The sequence below is a fragment of the Abrus precatorius genome, unplaced genomic scaffold (genome assembly GCF_003935025.1).
Source record: "Abrus precatorius isolate BTA unplaced genomic scaffold, Abrus_2018 Scaffold6, whole genome shotgun sequence".
Taxonomy (NCBI): domain Eukaryota; kingdom Viridiplantae; phylum Streptophyta; class Magnoliopsida; order Fabales; family Fabaceae; genus Abrus; species Abrus precatorius.
In genome coordinates this window covers 19,773,842-19,793,086 of record NW_020874406.1, presented here as the reverse complement: position 1 = coordinate 19,793,086, position 19,245 = coordinate 19,773,842, and the positions used below count along the sequence as shown (strand labels likewise).

The window sequence follows — 19,245 nt, the reverse complement described above, 5'->3', positions numbered from 1 at the left end:
GGTCCACCCTCCTCATGTGAACCCCATCAACTTGATAATATGTGGGTCCTACCTCACATACAAAGCCCACAACTCAAACATAACACTGAGTCATAAACACACACAGCCTTTCTCTGCTCATCACAACACAACAGATCCAAGACCCCCCATCATCTTCTCCTTTTTACCCCCTTCCATTCCTTACAGTCCCCACTTTCACACCATGAATCTTCCTACTCCCTTACCTTCCATCCCCATTTCAGTTGACCCACACCACACCATACCCACATATCCCCATATCCCAAATATTATTATTATTATTATTATACAAAAATTAATTAAACAACTAGTTATTAATACCACCTCATCATTAATAAATTGTCCCAACTAAGCATATTTTTCCTTTTCCACTTAGGATCATAATAAAATAACACATTTACTAGCGACAATTTCCCTCTATATATATTCCATCCTCAAACAACCCCTATTCCCACACAAACATAAACACAACTCACCTTGCTACCTCATAGTCAAACAAACCATAATCCTTCTCTTTTTTTCTTTCTCCCTCCCTTTCTTTCTTTCCTTTCTTAATACCCATACAACATAACAACAACATGGATGCAATTAGTTGCATGGATGAAAGCACCACTACTGAATCACTCTCTATAAGTCTTTCACCCACCACCGCCACGTCATCGGACAAAAAAACTTCTCCGCCGCCGCCCAACACGCTCTGCCGCGTCGGCAGCGGCGCAAGTGCTATCGTCGATCCCGATAGCGGTGGCGGAGGAGGAGCCGAAGCGGAATCGCGGAAGCTTCCGTCGTCCAAGTACAAAGGCGTGGTGCCGCAACCCAACGGCCGGTGGGGCGCGCAGATTTATGAGAAGCACCAGCGCGTGTGGCTCGGAACCTTCAACGAAGAAGACGAGGCCGCGAGAGCCTACGACATCGCCGCGCAACGGTTCCGCGGCAAGGACGCCGTCACGAACTTCAAGCCACTTACCGGCGCCGCCGCTGACGACGGCGAAGACGACGGAGAAGCCGAGTTTCTCAACTCGCATTCCAAGTCCGAGATCGTCGACATGCTGCGGAAGCACACTTACAATGACGAGCTCGAGCAGAGCAAGCGCAGCCGCGGCGTTGTCGGCAGGCGTCGAGGTGGAGGCGGCGCCGCCGGAAACGGAAACTCGATGTCGGGGGCTTGCGCGACGAAGGCGCGTGAGCAACTTTTCGAGAAAGCGGTTACGCCGAGCGACGTTGGGAAGTTGAATCGGTTAGTTATACCGAAACAGCACGCGGAGAAACACTTTCCGTTGCAGAGCGTTAACGGCGTTAGCGCGTCGGCGGCGAAGGGTGTGTTGTTGAACTTCGAAGACGTTGGAGGGAAAGTGTGGCGGTTCCGTTACTCATATTGGAACAGTAGCCAGAGCTATGTGTTGACCAAAGGTTGGAGCCGCTTCGTTAAGGAAAAGAACCTCAAAGCCGGTGACACGGTTTGTTTTCACCGGTCCACTGGACCGGACAAGCAGCTTTATATTGATTGGAAGTCAAGAAACGTTAACGATATCGGTTTGTTCGGACCGGTTGGACCGGTTGTCGAACCGGTTCAGATGGTTCGGCTCTTTGGAGTTAACATTTTGAAACTTCCCGGGTCTGATGCTAATGCTAGTAACAATAATGCTACCGCTATTACTGGGTGTTGCAATGGCAAGAGAAGAGAAATGGAACTATTTTCTTTAGAGTGTAGCAAGAAGCCTAAGATTATTGGTGCTTTGTAACATTAAGTTAGCTTCTTTTCTTTTCTTTTTTCCTTTTTTTCTTTTTGAGTTTTGTGACTGATGAAAGAAAGAATGGGTACGAGACCGGTGGTGTAGTCGCAAGTTGCAAAAGGTGAATTGTATATTACTTAATTAGAAGCTGAAATTAGGTGTAACAAAACTGTACAAGGAAAAAAAAAAAAGGTTTAATTAAGAAGGGGAAAAATAAAGGATAACTGTTTTAATTGTATATGTTGATGGCGTGATCGGGCGACGTGTGAAGTTTCTTTCTTCTTTTTAGTTGTGTGGGGGCAAGGGAAATATGGGACATGGGTTTCGAGAAATATCTGTTGTGTTGAGAAAGAAAAAACAAATATTTTGTTGGTGAATGAAAGGTATAATGCTAACTATGGTTGTGAGTTGATTAATTTTGGTGATATATATTTTGGGTAACCATAATGAGGCATTTTGTCTGGTTGTGAATTTTGTTATGATTATGAATAAAATAGAAAGGAAAGAGGGTTATAGCCTTGGTGCAGGGAGAGGGGGACCCCACAGGAGGCATGGCCTAAGAAAGTGTGAACAAGTTGATAATGAGACATTTGTCCAATAAAGAAAGAGCCTGGTTGGCAAGTGGGCATGGTGATTGTGTTGTGTACACTGTACATACCCACATCGCTTCTAATCTTAAAATCCTTCCCAGTACGTCGCTTTTGGAACGGTCAACTTTACATGAACCTTTGTTTTTGTGGCATCATTCTGCACTACTGCAGAATCTGTAACTCAGATTTTGCTCTAGACATGTTCTTCCCAATATCAATATCGTTTTGAAAACCACCTTAACTATTTTTCGCAACGGACGATTTGATTTGTGATCATTTTTTCTTCAAACTCTACTAGCTAGTGCGCTTATTGTTCATGTCACTTATCTTTTTGTCAAATTTCGGAAAGAATAATGTTGATAGAAATCGGATAAATTATCCGTATTTCTTTGATATACAACATATTCTTATGTTTTTATTCTTCATTATATTCTCCTGCCCGTTTCAGACAACGTGCTTTTGGAATTCCGAACTTTTGTACATACTGCTTTTTCCTCTTTTTCATGTTGGCATGTTGCTTACAAGATTGCTCGTAAATTTAGTCCTGCCTGATATATCATTTTGATGATCTAATGGAATTTATTTATTTTTATTAAAAAAACTCTTTTCTAAATCTATTGGTTTTCAGCTCACGGACTTCGGTTCTAGCACGCATTGAATTCTACGTGCCATAACAATAGTAATCGATTTCTTATTCTGAAACTACTAAAGTCAACACTACTCTAAATGTGCTTAATTCTGTTGTTGAGATTACATAGAGATGTTAATAATAGTTAATTGTGCACTGCTTCTTTTCAAATTTTTTCAAAGTATCTCAATGGTCAAATCTCACTGTCTACGAGTTGATACATCGAACCGAAAGCGACTAAATTAATTTTCGATAATATTATTATTTTTTATTTGGCAAACTACTGTATAATTATTAAACATTAACTATACAAGTCATTAGTGTATGCATTGAGTACTATATATTCTCATACTAATGTAGGACTATGTATTAAATATTATAGGCTTCGAAGCATATCTCTAGCCAGTTGAATTTAATTAATTATTTCTTTTATTTTAAGAAAATATCCTCTCACTGATCAAGTGTGAAATTAATCCTTTCGTTTGAACGTGAGATTTAATCAACTATTAGCAATAATCTTTGGGTTTATTTTTTTATCCTAGTTAATTGGCTGCCCTTGTGAATTGTGCCTAACTCTTACCATTAAACTGAAGTATACCAATAGTCAAATGTCTGGCAAAAACGAGAATAAATAAAATTATTGAAGATATATTATTTTTAAGCCCTCGTTTTAGTGGTTCATTTTCACATTTTTTTGTATGAAATGCAAAACTATAACGTTAAGTGTAAACTTCATTTTCTTTACTAATATTTTTTTATAAAATATAAGATTGATTAATTTTAAAAGTTTTTATAAATATATTAGTTTATAAAATTTTATATAAAAATAAAATTAATGAATAATTCATCTCTTTTTTTATTTGTTAACAAATATTATTCTTTTAAAAATATAAATATATTAAATTTTAAATAACATATTTATGAATATCTAAATTATGTAAAATTTAATAATATAATATAAATAATAAATAGTATATGTTTCACATTCACATTACAAGCATTCTATTTATCTTATACTACAAATGTTGGTAAAGTTACAGCTGACAAAACAAGTTAAGAACGCTACTTGTGAATCTTGTGGGTGTGTTTGGGGGAGGGGGAGGACCCAAGTGTCTTAGCTAGTTAACGTGACAATGTTGTTGCCTAAAAATAACGTTGACAATGTTTTAGTCAAACCCAAGATTATGAACAAATACCTACGTCATTAGTTAAAGTTGACAGCCTTCCAAAATTTATATTTTATTTGCTACAACGATTTTTTTTTTCTTATAGATAGTAGATAATAATGCAATACAGTGTATGCATACTGTTGAAATTTATTTTAAATTGTAATGAGTGATCAATTTGCCAGCATCCCAGCACCTTCCTTACAGCTTCCATAAGCAGTTCACAGGAAGTCATAACCCTAACAAATGTCCCTTTGTTTTATTATGATTTTTTAATAACTTAATTTTGCAGTTGATGTACTTCCACACGTTACATAACATCATGATATCAAAATTGATCACTTGTTATATTTTTATTTTGGGTAGCATAATAATCGGAATTAATTAATTAGACAACTCTCAACAACCTTCAATGGCAATAAATATAATAAAGAAAACCAGCTGAAAATAAAATTTTGTAATTAATATTAACTTAAACAAATGTTAGAACAATCCAAGTGCGGAGTCTGTAGATGCAAAACACTATATATGCATGATTGTAAACCTCTTGCTTTGCCCTTAATCCACGAGTTTGAGTTTCTGGATCATGTTGATGCTAGTCCAATGTATACCAAATTTCTCAATAAAAGCTTAATGGAATTATGAGGAAAGTTATGGTGAATAATGTTTGTGTATACAGTTCAATTACCCATCTTTGTATAGTTAGTTTTAATCATGCTTTGACCATAAACTAAACTGGGTCAACTAATTGAATTATGATTCGGAGATTTTGCAGATGGATCAACATTTAAAATATTGATATGTAAGTAGACAGAGTTAGTTTAAATAAAATAGACTTTAAATACTCAGAAAGAAAGAGAACTTTATAATAATATTATTTAACTTGAACATAAATTTTTTTTTTAGGATAATTGTGATTTAAAAAAAACTTAAAATTGTAAAATGTTAATAAAACATTTAAAAATCAGACGCGTATTGAATAATTGACATCGAAATCAAAAGAGAATGTTTTTAAGTTACTCTTTAATATAGACGATAATTTTGAGTGGTGAGAGATATATATGCAGTAACAGTGTGCGTAATAAATGAAATTAAAGGTAGAAATTTTGGTGATTAAATGTCAACGGCAATCAATGACTATTCCTATGGAAACAGATACAATAGCACCAAAGTGATCATGTGAAGATTTATTTATTTATTTATTAAGTAAACGGTATAAATATATTATGTTGAATGAACTCAATTAATTTTGAGAGAATAGTCATCCCATCATTTAATTTGATCAAGCAGACATAATGCATTAAAAAAATTCAGAAAAAGAAGCACAAGCCTTGCAATGCAATAAAAAGAAAATCAAGACATGAAGTAAAAACTCAAACTTGAAATATAAGCTTATGTTTAAAAAAAAGTTATAAAATGTATAAATTATAAGTCAAAACTAATTGAAACTTGAAAAAGAGTGTTAAATAATAATAAAAATTACATTAATAAACAAATAACATATTAAAAATATCAATCAAAGAGTTATGAGGGTAACTTGTTGAATGACATTTTAAATAAATAAATAACATTTTTAATATGCATTAAAAATAAAAATATACATCAACAATATTTTTTAAAGAACATTAAACTTTAAAATATCAAATGTTTATCTAATAAATATTTAAAACAAAAGACAACATGTGTTTGAAATAATTGATGACTTGTAATATAATATTTGTATGAGAAATTTTAAAACAACATATTATTAAATTTATTTAATTTTATCTACATCTTTATTTTATAAACATAAATTTAAAAATTGAATTATATAATTTAATTCAAATTACACGTAATTAAACTATATTGAATTTAATGTTACATTTAAACCAATTCAAACCAAATTGTAGTATATTCTTTTATTTGTAAAAATGAAATTTATTTTTCTCAAAATTAATCTAACCCAATCCACAGACACCCATTTTATTTAAATTGTACAATTAATAGACTTGATCTTCTTCTGTCCTTGTAGCCTTTCTCTGACGCGATTAATGGAATTAAACTTTAACATGAAGGATTAATGGTGTGTGACCTTTTGGGCAACTACAAAGCATGCATTTGAGGTCCCACCTTCATTCTTTTTCTACTTAGTTTCTTCATTTCATTTACATCTTCTTACAACTGCCCATTTGCCATCATATTACGTTGAACAATTTTTAAGTTGAATATTTCAATCTTCAGCAGCATGCCAGTTATTGTACCGTATTAGACTTGTTTCTCATTTAAGTTTTAATTGTTCATAGGGGGAATTATCAACGTTCATTAAGTTTTATTGCCTTTTCTTTTTATGTAATTTTAATGAGATATTAAATGTTTTTACTAAATTTAAAAAGATTAAATGAAACTTGTTAAGCCACGTGTGTGTTAGAAAAATTTATACCCAAGTAATTTTTTCATAATCAATATCCTTACAAGTTTAATATAACAAATCCGATTCTACAAAATATTAATCATTAGTCACTAAAGTGTGTTATTCTAAATTTTCCATTAATATTTTTCGCCCATTTAAATTTCTTGACAACTTTACATGTCTTCTATCAACTACGCTTCTTCCTTTTCACACACGCATATATATGAATTTTTCAACTATCTTTCTGAAAAAGAGAGGAATATTAATGTTTAATAGTGCGTGCAGTTGTAATTATAAACATGTAAGTTCCGTCACGATAACAAATTTTAAATTGTTCAAAAGAAATGTCCATTGTATTTGTTTGAAAGAGTCCTTAAGAGTGATGTTTTTCCTTTGGACATAAAATAGACACTATAAGTTCCATTTTTGTTTTTAAAGAAATAACTTGATACAAATTTTACATATAAATATATTAAAGATTATTTTTTAAAGACAAATATATCATCATAATAAATATAATCTCGAAGATTTTTCTTTTGTAAACCAGATTAGCTGCGTTTATTGTTGTGATTTATTGACAGCCACCAGTATTATTCTTTTTCTGTATTTTTTTTTCAAACGTTTTATATTAGCTTTCAATTATGCCAAAGGCTTAAGCATGAAATTGCTGCATGAACAGCTACCTCTTATTTATGAAGTGATGTTGCATGACTATGACTTTATGAATCCTTTTCATTCCCTATAGTGAGTTAAAGTTGATTGCGATGCATAATGCAGAAACAATAGGGTTCAGTGCATAGAATATAAGAAAATTTATATAAGTTTTCAAATAAAATTGTCTTCAAAGAAAACAAATTATGATGTAATTATCTTTAAACTTTTAGAGTTTTTTTTTTTTTGTTTCTAAATAGGTTCTTAAGATTTGTAAGCGGGCCAATCTCTCTCAGATTTTCTGAGCCCATAAGCCCATTTATTTCTGTGTTATACTATTTATTTTTTTTTCAAAATCCTGAAAACCCCTCTAACTCTGTTATCCTTTCTCCAACACGCACACTTCGCTACTAAGAATGGCGTTTGCTGCTTCGCTCGCTCACAACGCATTTCTGAAATTGCCAACGTCGTTTCATGGCGAAGCACCGCCGTTTTCGTCAATTTCTTCATCCTTCATTGGTTCTCCGCTTACCTTCTCGCTCTCCACTACCCTTCCCGGTTCGACAATTGCCATTTTCCGAATATTCATCTTCATTTTTTCAACCATAAGTAAATAAATAAAATGAATTCATACGAATGGTTTTTCTATGTTCCAGGGAACCAACAACTTTCCAGAAAGCAATTTGTGGTTTTGGCGAGGAAGATTACAGGGTTGGATGAGGCCATGAATATCAGAAGGTAACTCAATGCCTCATCTATGATGGACTTTTGTTGTTGTTTTGTTTTTGTTGTATTCTAGTGGCTACATCACTTGATTTTAAACCTTCACTGTGTTATGTATTTTTAGAGTGTTGGCTTGTTGTTAGTCTTCTACCAATTGTTTGTCGGTCAACAAGGTGACTCTTGATGAGAGACAAATTATGTTCTATTATAAATGAAACCGAAGACCCTTTTGAAAGCTGGTTATGAACTAAAAAGTAACTAAGTGTTTTAAACAAACATGCCTTTCAAATGAAACAAGGTGAAAGTACCCAAAGGCGTAAGCAGTAAGTCCAACAAACCAATTGAAGCTAATGCCATCATAGATAGTCATTAAATTCGTTGTTATTTTTTCTAAGAAACTTCTCGTTGTGTTGGCAATCTGTCAGCTTCTTATCGCCGTAGTCTCTATATGATGCTTTAGTAGTTTCTTATTTCTATTTGCTTTGGTTGCATTCTCAACACCACAATATCTACACTTTTAATTGGAAATTAGGGGGGAAAACATGATTTAGAAAAATATGTGGGTTGGGTTGTGTGAGTTGGGAAAGTTTCAACTTGGAACTGGAATTATTTTCTGCAGGATAAGTTTTTTAAAACCAACTCATGAATCAAAACTGTCTCACCATTTGTGGGTTGGGTTGAATTAAAACCCATTGAATTGTGGGTTAAACCAACCAGGTGAACACTTTTGTTTTGAGAATTTTTAGTTTATGTACTCAATGATGAATTGTAATTGCTTGGCATACCATATTTGGGTGTAAATGTTTGATGGATCGTATGAATTCTTAATTTTTATATACATAAGTGGAAATGGATATTTTCCAGTATTTAGATATTTGATAATCTGAAGTAGTAGTTGTTTGTGTTAGATGTTGAATTGTAATTGTGTGGTTTGCTGTATGTGGGCAATAAAAATGTCCAAGAGATTTTTTTATCCATAAACTTTGAGAGATCTTAGGGTTGTAAGTTTTTTTTCCTATTTTCTTTCTTGTATTTGCTCGACATCTAGGTGTCTGATCATTTAGGTCTTGGAATATGTGGAATAGATATCAAATCATCTATTATCCCTTCCTCACCTCATTTCTTCATTGCACTGCGATATAAAAATGCTTTCTTCCGAAAATAAATGCTCAAACAAATAATTTCCTTATTTGTGGCTTTGTGCATTTGCTTTCTAATATCCAAATAAAACTTTATTTTTTATTCATAAATAGAAATCAGTTGTTGCAACTTTTATTAATATTCTTACATATTGTCTGGTCATATGAAGAGAACGTGAACTTAAAGTTGTGACAAAGGTTAAGAAAAGGCCTTCATTAAGGCGTGGAAGAGTATCACCAAGTCTTCTTGTTCCTGATCACATACCAAGGCCTCCTTATGTAGGTTCAAATATACTTCCAGAAATTGCAAAGGAGTATCAAATTCATGACTCTGAAGGTATAGCTAAAATGAGGGCTGCATGTGAGCTTGCAGCGCGTGTCTTAAACTTTGCAGGAACTCTGGTTAGGGTAAGATTTTCTCCTTTTGGCATGCTTCCTATGTCATTTATTTACCTGATGTTCACCTAGCAAGATAGTGGTCATTATCATTTTTTTTGTGATTATTTATTCATAATTTAGCACTTCTGGACAAATTTTTGTATGGTACCATTAATGTATGTTAGTGTTTTTTTTTTTTTTTTTCAATTAAACTTAGTATGAAGGGTAATGGTTTTTTCTTACACTTGACACTGGTGCTGATCGTGGTAACTGCTTTTTATTCTTTGTGCTTGAATCAATAACCAATTAACCAGATGCTATAGGTAAATAGTGAAAGTTGGCCTGTTAGTGGAAGGACCAGTGCGTGAACTTGGTGCCAATCGTGCCATATGCCTAGGTTCTCTTGGAAGTGGGTCATGGTGAAAAGTGGTAACTAGCAGGTTATATATGGGTAGGTGATGGAAGTTTGGATGGTGGTTGCGGAAAAATGATTACTATTACAGTCGATTTGACCTGTTTTAGGCAAATGATCTTTCCCCACGAAGATGAGTTTTTATAGTTCTCTTCAAGGGTTATTGTGTAAACTAGTCACTTCTAGCAAACTAATATGCTTATCAGTCTACTATTTGTTTTATTTTTAGTTTGACTGTGAAGTGGAGGAGTTTTGAAACTTGAGATAACTTCCGTCTAATTGTCACCACCCTCGATCTTATATATAGTATAGATCATTACACCAACCTGTTGCTAATTGAAAACATTCTTCTGCAAATCAGTTCTTTCTATCAATTTGAAAGGAGTGTGAAGTTCATAGCTATTGACCAAGCTTGCTTATCACACACTTGTTAGCTTTTGGTTGAGGTAATGGAGACAGAAATTTGAAATACATAGTCCACATGTTATATATATGTCTTGACATATGATTGAAATATAGGATTTGGGTAGGGAGAAGGAAGAATAGATAATGCACTCTGAGCAATATGATATTTAGATTGATAGATATAATACAATTCCCCTAAGCTATAGCTACTATTTATGCCAATAATTAGATCAAACACTAATACTATAGTTCAAGCCAAAGGCTGCAAATACAATGACTAACAATCCAAATATTCTGACTCTGACAAAATAAAATATATCCCAATTTTCATCTGCCATCTGGTCATTTTTATTTAGCTATTGAGATCAATGGTGTTGAAGTGGCAAAACTCAGATTTGACAACTAGTCTGCAATGTAGTTAGATGAAATATAAAGTTTGCAATCTTATAAGACTTAGATATATATTTGAATAGTTTAGACCTTTGGTTGTCTGGTCCCTTGTCCACTAACTTGGATCTAACATACCTTTACTTGAATTTGGGGTTTTGAGGGCAGTGAGAAGACTTTGGGTTCCTTTTGACAGTAGGATGCACCATTGCCTTAAGTGGACCAGAACAATGTCAAAATTTTGATCAGTTAAGAGCATTTTTTGAATGTTTAAGAAATTAAACCAACAAAATTTGGAGTATTTTATCGATAACCTTATTCAAAGTATAACACAACATTTGATATTTTGGTTTGATAAGATAATTTACTTTGCACTGGTTTTTTTAATCTAACTTAATCTTACTTTGTAATGTCAGCCTTCTGTAACAACTAATGAAATTGATAAAGCAGTGCATCAGATGATAATTGATGCTGGTGCTTATCCCTCACCCCTGGGCTATGGTGGGTTTCCGAAAAGTGTGTGCACATCAGTTAATGAGTGCATGTGCCATGGAATACCTGATTCCCGACAGTTACAGGTTTTGTGAGCCTAAAATGCTACTTTTCACTCTATCTTTGGTATGCATATTACTCATAACTGATGACAGTGATATCTTCTGCAGAATGGTGATATTATTAACATTGATGTGACAGTCTACCTGAATGTATGATTCTCACTCCTTTCTAAAATTTTATTTAGGCATAAGTGGTCACAAGTATAGGTTAAATGTATAATGTCCTATCTTCTTGGTCTTGTTAATGCATACAGCTAGAATGGTTAGTTATTTGGGTACCTCTTATACCAGAAGTTGGTCTACAGCTTTTTCTTTTACTTTCTTACTAAGCAAACGTGCTTTAACATGAAGGATTTCTTTACTATTGATAGACATGCATTGGCATTGATGCCAAAAGCTAAAACAAGCAAGCCATTGCTACATTGTTGATACAATGGTCTTTTTTTCGACACAATTTATGCTATTATATTTTGAATTGACTTTTAATATTTTCCTATCAGTTTTCTGATAAAAGGGGTGTTTGGAAGAGCTTAAGAAAATAGCTTGTGGCTTCCATAAGCTCATTTTATCTTACTTCAATAAGCTTCTTGGTATACCTTGTCAAAATAAGCTTTTTCTAAAACTTATTTCCATAAGTTTCATGATCATTTTATGCCATAAGCTCATGAATGTGTTTAATTTAAATTGTTTATCTAAACACACCCATGAAAATAAAACATTTGAAGGAAATGATGGGCAGGTTGATATGAACTCTTGATGATTCAATTGGACAAAAGCTTTTCTCTTTACGTCTGAGTAAACATGAAGATTTTATTTTTAATCTGCTGAAACAGCAGCTAGATGGTGAAGGAATTGCAGTTTATTACTGCATTTCTTTCTCTCCAAATTATTTGCATGTCGGGTATCAGTGGGTATAGTTTTGTTTTTTGCCTAAACATATTTGCTGTGGCCTATACATATTGGACTTTGGGTACCATGCTGGGTACCAATATTCTCTTCTTTTATTGCTTTTAGTGCTAATGACTAAGTTAAACAAATCCAATTCTATGTGCTATGTTAGGGATATCATGGAGACACATCAAAGACATTTTGTTGTGGGGAAGTCAGTGATGAAATGAAAAAGCTTGTTAAGGTAAATAATTGTCAGCTGATTGTGGGGGAAAAAAAATGTGCTGTATTTTTATTTTAATTGTGGCTGGATGGGCTATTATGCTCTATTGAGTATTGATGGCATATTACTTTCTTAATGTATAGGTTTTTTTTCATTATATATTGAATTTAATATCTCATTAAGCAATGCCCATTTTCAGTCATTTAGATTATTCATGAAGCAAGTGTCCTTTATTTGTTGGAAGGTAAATGAAGAGTGCTTGGAGAAAGGAATAGCTGTGTGCAAGGATGGTGCTCCTTTTAGAAAAATTGGAAAGAGAATCAGGTAATTTTTTGGGTTGCATCATAGTTAAATAAAAGACCTTCAGGTTTGTATATATACTGATTACTCCTGCTGACATTGATTATGCATTGCATGTGAAACTTGGTTTCCTTTTATATTTTAACTGGTTGGAGCTTCCAATTGAATGAACCCATTAACATATTCTTCCTACGACAAGCTATAAAAGAAGATTTATATGCTGCTTCAATCTTTTAAATTACCAAACTATTTCGAAACAAGTTCAAAGCACAGTAGTGGATTAATATTTTTATTGTGTATATTACTCAGAAGACTCTTATTAGGGAGAGAATGAGGAATAAAAAATCCTAGGCACTTAGCAATTAGAAGAGTGTTAGTTAACCCTCATTAGTAGTTAGTTAGTTACATTAGTGAGTTAGTTAGTCAGGACTCAGGAGATTTTGAGGGTTTGCATCTCCCAATGCCAAAGGAATAAATATTTGGCATAATGACAAACAATTTTTAGCATAAAGGCCAATGATACCTAGTGTCCTCCATTTATAACTGTCCCCAGTGGGATACTCAATCTAGCCTTGTTCTTTCGATTGTGTACAATTGGCACCTGTACGTGATTGAGTTTTCTAATTTCATGTTTTGAGCTATAGTCATTAATTATACATCTGTCTATTTCTAGGTTCTCTGAACAATTATTGTTTGTATTAATTGATGATGTGATCTGCAACTGATGGCTTATTCTATATATATTTTTAAGCATTTTCTTTTCTTTTTCTCAGTGAGCATGCTGAAAAGTTTGGCTACGGTGTAGTGGAGCGTTTTGTTGGGCATGGTGTGGGAACAGTGTTCCATTCTGAACCGATTATTTTACATCATCGTAAGTGACTTATCAACTTATATAATTTCTTCATCATATGGCTTTTTCACGTAGTGATTGCTTGGTTTTTGTTTGTATGGATTTTTCATGTTTAGTATGCTTTTCTAAATGACAACCTGTTATAATTCACATTCATAGGTTCATTTTCCTTTGACAATATGCTAATAATTGCTACTTAACTGCATTATTTGTGTTAGTGTGTTTTTCGAGGTGTGCATGGTTAGAAATTGGTTTTTAAACCAAATCTTGTTTTTTCAACTTTTTTTTACGAAATCCAGTTTTGAAACTGGTTCAAAATCGGCTTTCAAAACCAGTATACTGAACTGTTTTCTTAAAAAAAGAAAGCCAGTTTACATATTCTCCTGAATATTATTATTTTGTATTTTATCTTTTTTCATGTGTCCACTCATCCACCGTAACAATTTTATTTCTGTCACTCTCATTTTCTTATCATGTTGTTCTTTTAAGACCCATATAGGATAGCTTTTAAAAAAATGCGGAAGACGAAAATTTGCTTGGCTAAACAAATTGAAAAGACTGTATTTTCAACTTCGTCAAACCATTACCCCACCAAGCCCATTTCATTTGAAAACATCTTAAACTTGTTTTGCTTTTCAATTTTTAAAACACTAAACAAAAGCAAATTTTATAAACAATTTTATTTAAAAGTAAAAAAAATAAAAAATTAAAATTTCAGGCAAGCCCTTAGTTCTTGACGATATATATTTTTTGTCAAGTAACCTCTATATTCTAACAAGGGACAAAGAAAAATCTTCTACACGGCTTACCTTCCCTCCCTTGTTCCCTCTTGTTTCACTCTTTGTTATGTGAGGGTTCTGGAAGTAGGAGGTAGTCTTATACTAATATTTCCTAACATACTTTTAATTTACATCATCGGTTGACAGGGAATGACAAGACTGGTTGCATGGTTGAAGGTCAAACTTTTACAATTGGTAAGTGCATTTTTAATTTGTACGTAGAATTGTAGGTGATTGCTGCGACCTTTTCTTTGTCATGCTGCTTCACGTATTACTTTCTGTTATGTCTAGAACACTGAATTTGTGGTAGGCCTGACCACAATTTGTGCAGTAATTTGAATTAATTCTTTGCTTTGGAATAAGTTATACGTACAATGGAAGTTTTGCTTGGTATTGCACTAAGTTGTTGAAAGAATTGATTGGCAACGACATGTTAGGTTTAAGAAAATATATTTCTATTTTCTGTTTCACTATTACTTACAAAATTGCCAAAATATTTTCACATTTGGGCATGCTGTCTTCGTTCTACGAATCTATGCTTCTAAAGCATTTTCTTTAGATTCATCATCAGTTCTACTTGGTTATCAAAAACACAAACAGTACATCATAATTCATAATCCAAGTAATCCTTGTGCAATAATATTTTGGTGTCTTTACCCCACCCCCAACATGTATTTATCATGATTTTGAAATTAATTATGAAAGAAAGTCAACAAAGACGTGATGACAATTACGTTTGTGCTTGGCTTCTGATAAAAATAACTAGCTAACTCATTTGCCATTCAAGTTTAAATTCTCTTTCGTTCTGAATTTCTATTGGAACTGGATGTTTTTTTAGTTGCTTGCTAAGGTATTGCTGAAGCTGGGTATTTATAAGTTTTGAAATTGAATGATCCCTTGAAAATTCCACATAAAACTGCAGAGCCTATTCTTACAATGGGAAGCACTGATTGCATCACCTGGCCAGACAACTGGACAACGTTAACAGCTGATGGCAGCCTGGCTGCTCAGTGTGAGCATACCATTTTGATAACTAGGACTGGAGCTGAAATTTTGACTACATGTTGACATGGTATTTTTTTTTTTTAAATTCAGAATGATTATTTTATGATATCTGATTAGTGTTTGTATTGTATATAAGTTGTAAATATCTGCCTTGAAATCAAATTGCTTCCGGTTCTGGAGAATTAATTATGCACAGACAGGTAAAGATTGCCTAGAAGAGCTGTATATCAAATTTTCTTGTGCATTATAATTTTCATATATGAACTCACCAGATATAAAGACACAGATTAAGCAGTACTTGTTTCTATCAGCAAAGACAAGGTTACAGTAATTCGTTAGGGAGACTTGGTCAGATAAATGTCTAATTGAAAGCTGCATTCGTAGTATGATTTAGGCTGCGAGAACTGTTGGTCGTTGTTCAAGATAAAAGTTTTATTGGAAATATAGATACGCGATGGAAATACTTGATTTCGTGTGGAAAGTGTTGAGCTTAGATTTCGCTTGAAGTGGTGTAGATACGCCATCGGAATATTTGATAAAACTGAACTGGACGAGCTTTTGTCATGATAAATTTCAGGTTGTTGACATAAACAAAGTCTTTCATGCCATACGGTAATAAGCCCAGGACCCGGCCTAGAGAAATATAGATACTTGCATAAAGTATGTTGTGTTATTCTATAAATTTATCCCATGACTATGGGTCGGAAATAAGTTTAATTGAGTTTTATTTGAAGTTGCATATCTTGTTTTAATGTTTTGCACATCATTTCAGCATCAATTAGGGACAACCGAATCTCATATGGAACAATGTAATTTATTGACATTTAATTACTTTCTTAAAGGGTCAATCAATTGCTATTTTTAATTACATGAAGACCAAAACGAATCTAGGGGCCGTGTAATGTACAAAATTATATATATTAGAATATGGTATAGCAGCCCCAAAGAACAGTGACCCTTCTGCTAAATGTGATGTGTCCTAATAATTAATTTTATTTTAAATTGACCATTAAATACAGCCACTTGCACATATATAATATAGTTTTCCTGAAATTTTGGCTAAACCTTTCGTTTTACTAGTTAGCTAGGAGGAAAGAACGCAGCAGATGCAAAGCCTTTATTTTTATCCATGAGGAAAAGGACCAGGAAAGAAATAATTGAAATGGGGAAAAGAAAATGAAAAAAAAAAAAAAGGTTTCCATTTGAGAAAAGGAGAGCACTCGCAGGCCTCGTTTGCTTACCATTGCTCCACACATCCACGTGTTAAAACTCATTCTCTGTTTTTTACTTTTATAAAGCTCCTTTAACTAGTCATTCTTTTACCAGTTCCTCAATCATCACCATCGATGGCCTCCATGAGTTCTCTGAAAATGGTTCCTTCCCTCAAACTCTCTCATCCATGTTCTCTCTCTCCTCTTCAAACCCAAAAACAAGTAGGTTCTAGTCTCTGTCAGTCCTTCCCAGCCAAAATTTTAAAATTCTCAGCTACCCCACAAGTATATACAACCAGAAGAAGTTCCAAGAACACCACAACCACAGCATTCTTCTTCAATACCTCAAAGCAGCATCCAGATTCTTCAAAGCCAGGTAAGTTCTTTCCAGATCTCTGCAGATAATCTACTCCAAGCCCACTTTTCAATGGCCTTGATCATGTCAAAAATTACAATTTCCCTCTTTGAGTAGCATTTTCTAAGCATAATTTGTTTGATAGCTAGCATTTCTTATTCATGTATTTGTTGATTTCTCTAGCTGAAGTTCAAGAACTCCATGTTTATGAGATCAATGAACGTGACAGAGGCAGTCCTGCATACCTTAAGCTAAGCCAGAAGCCTGTTAACTCTCTTGGAGATTTGGTGCCTTTCAGCAACAAGATATACTCTGGAAACTTGGAAAAGAGACTAGGGATAACTGCAGGCTTATGTGTGCTCATCCAGCATGTTCCTGAGAAAAAGGGTGACAGATATGAGGCCATTTACAGCTTCTACTTTGGAGAGTATGGTCACATATCAGTTCAAGGAGCTTATCTGACATACCAAGACACATATCTGGCTGCAACAGGAGGCTCCGGAATCTTTGAAGGTGTGTCTGGTCAGGTTAAACTTAAACAACTTGTGTTCCCATTCAAGTTGTTCTACACCTTCTACTTGAAAGGTATTCCTGATTTGCCAGCTGAGCTACTAGGGAAGCCTGTTGAACCATCACCAAATGTTGAGCCATCTCCAGCTGCTAAGGCTGCTGAGCCTCATGCCTCTATACCAAATTTCACCAACTGATACTCCAATTGAGCCTTTTTTTCCTCCGAAATTTTTAATTTTGAACCCAAAATAAATTTTAGATGTTGCATATTTTGCTATATTAGTCAATCTTCTTTGTTTGTGCTGGACTAGACGTGACTTATGTATTTGCTAGAATAAAAACATTTGTTCTGCAAAATTAATTTTATATCAGTTTTCTTTTGCGGAACTAGATCAGACTACATACAGGCTGACTTAGTGGTAGAACATTCATTGATATTTCAAACCTGATTATGAGTAGGAGGATTTGTAGGCTGAAATAGGATATAGCATTTTTCTATAATAAAATTAACGAAATGTTCCGTCTATCTTCATGTGGCCCTTGTGGGGTAAAATTATTCTTTGATATTATGGACTTAGAAAAAGTATTGCACTTGGTTGATAGAAACAGCAAATGCTAGAAAAATCTCATTTAGATTTAGGTGGAGAAACGTGGTAGGACATAGTTTTAAATGTGGGAAACAACTTCGTTGAAAGGATAATGACATGGAAGGATTACTATAAATAATTAAGGAGGATCATCATCATATCAAAAAATCTTTTCGTCTTTGACTAAAAGTAACGAGATCTTACAAGGGTTAATTTATCGTGTATAATATGCATCTTTTATTTTATTTTTTGTGGAGAAGGGGTTGTGAACTTAATATATGGACATCTATGCTATTAAAAATTTAATTTATTTTTTATTTAAATTGGATCCCATAAAGAGCTACAAATGCAATGGTTGTAATCAACTACACCTTTCGGAAGTCGTGTGTCAGATCTTAGGTATCTCCTCTAGGCCCAGATGTGAGTCAATCACACTATCCAGTCACCACCAATCCTCTTGGAAAAAAGTACTTGAGATGTACACATTCTTGTCCATTGTTTCAACGTATGCTTGAACGCTCGGGGATAATTATAAGTTTCATGTGTAATGATTTCTCGTTCATACTATTCAACACTTCAATTTGGTTTCTCTCTTTCTCTCTCTAAAAAAAATTATATTTTCATCACGTCAGATAATGGGCATTAATAATTGAAACTAAAACTTCTTATCCTTTACCATTAACTCACTTGTAATTACAAATAATTTTTAAATCCATGTCCACATTAATATACTTTTATATAGAAATTAATTGTTACCTTAGCAAATTGTTATTATTATTATTTAAAACTTATGTCACCTATAAAAGAAAATAAAAGTGAAAGACGCGTGTAATAAAAAGGCTATAAATATTATATGTCTCTATCTTCTAAACTCCAATTCTCAATTAAACAAGATTATCAGCTTTCATAGAATGCCCCATTTAATAAGTATCGAAACACCCAAGTCATTGTATGTCTACAGACCACACGTTGTGTGATTCCAAATAGTTGGTCTTAATTTTTCTTTTTTTCAAAACTTGTCTGGTGAGAAAATAAGAGAATTTTTTCAGTCAATTGATCTTGAGTTTAAATTCTAGATTTATTTACTTCAAATATTAGAAAAAGACCTTTACTGTACATAATGATTTTATTGGATTTGAATATGATTGTGTGTGTGAAAGATATATCTGATTTAAATAATTTTCTTTTACCATTCCAATTCTTTATTATCTTGGTCCTTGTGCCCTCCTCTTCCAACCCTTGATCAATTTCATAATTCACATCGATATCGTCAATTGAATATGGTTTTTAGGGTTCCTCTTTGGATCTGGGGTTTCACACCATGAAAGCGTCTTTTTCTTCCAGATGGGTTAGTACAAGAGAAG

At 33.6% G+C, this 19,245-nt stretch overlaps 3 protein-coding genes across 7 annotated transcripts; all 3 read left to right on the top strand.

Moving 5' to 3' along the window:
* Positions 1-365: 365 nt before the first annotated feature.
* On the top strand, positions 366-3,601 carry LOC113868574 (AP2/ERF and B3 domain-containing transcription factor RAV1-like). Its single transcript, XM_027504268.1, has one exon. The coding sequence runs from the start codon at positions 597-599 to the stop codon at positions 1,758-1,760; it is 1,164 nt and encodes a 387-aa protein (XP_027360069.1). The 5' UTR covers positions 366-596; the 3' UTR covers positions 1,761-3,601.
* Positions 3,602-7,542: 3,941 nt separating this feature from the next.
* On the top strand, positions 7,543-17,734 carry LOC113868949 (methionine aminopeptidase 1B, chloroplastic). 4 transcript variants are annotated; one of them, XR_003505444.1, is made up of 12 exons: positions 7,550-7,733; positions 7,832-7,913; positions 9,208-9,445; positions 11,036-11,197; positions 11,282-11,323; positions 12,234-12,305; positions 12,529-12,608; positions 13,358-13,455; positions 14,361-14,408; positions 15,136-15,285; positions 16,545-16,805; positions 16,968-17,671. XR_003505444.1 is itself a non-coding variant. In XM_027504969.1 (11 exons), exons 1-10 carry the CDS (start codon positions 7,592-7,594, stop codon positions 15,279-15,281), a joined length of 1,110 nt encoding a protein of 369 aa, XP_027360770.1. In that variant the 5' UTR covers positions 7,550-7,591; the 3' UTR covers positions 15,282-15,285; positions 15,491-15,862. The 4 variants fall into 4 exon arrangements, 2 of the variants coding, with proteins under 2 accessions (XP_027360770.1, XP_027360771.1); XR_003505443.1 differs by having other exon boundaries at positions 7,543-7,733; positions 15,136-16,805; positions 16,968-17,734; XM_027504969.1 differs by lacking the exons at positions 16,545-16,805; positions 16,968-17,671 and adding an exon at positions 15,491-15,862.
* LOC113868950 (allene oxide cyclase, chloroplastic) lies at positions 16,372-17,767 on the top strand. Of its 2 annotated transcripts, none has more exons than XM_027504973.1 (2): positions 16,372-16,805; positions 16,968-17,767. In XM_027504973.1, exons 1-2 carry the CDS (start codon positions 16,565-16,567, stop codon positions 17,489-17,491), a joined length of 765 nt encoding a protein of 254 aa, XP_027360774.1. In that variant the 5' UTR covers positions 16,372-16,564; the 3' UTR covers positions 17,492-17,767. The 2 variants fall into 2 exon arrangements, with proteins under 2 accessions (XP_027360774.1, XP_027360773.1); XM_027504972.1 differs by having other exon boundaries at positions 16,528-16,808; positions 16,971-17,519.
* Positions 17,768-19,245: the final 1,478 nt, after the last annotated feature.

Coding starts and splice junctions, on each gene's coding strand:
- LOC113868950 (XM_027504973.1), top strand. CDS start 16,565: ATGGCCTCCATGAGTTCTCTGAAAATGGTTCCTTCCCTCAAACTCTCT. Junction 16,806..16,967: donor TCCAGATTCTTCAAAGCCAG/GTAAGTTCTTTC, acceptor TGATTTCTCTAG/CTGAAGTTCAAGAACTCCAT.
- LOC113868574 (XM_027504268.1), top strand. CDS start 597: ATGGATGCAATTAGTTGCATGGATGAAAGCACCACTACTGAATCACTC.
- LOC113868949 (XM_027504969.1), top strand. CDS start 7,592: ATGGCGTTTGCTGCTTCGCTCGCTCACAACGCATTTCTGAAATTGCCA. Junction 7,734..7,831: donor GCTCTCCACTACCCTTCCCG/GTTCGACAATTG, acceptor TCTATGTTCCAG/GGAACCAACAACTTTCCAGA. Junction 14,409..15,135: donor AGGTCAAACTTTTACAATTG/GTAAGTGCATTT, acceptor ATAAAACTGCAG/AGCCTATTCTTACAATGGGA.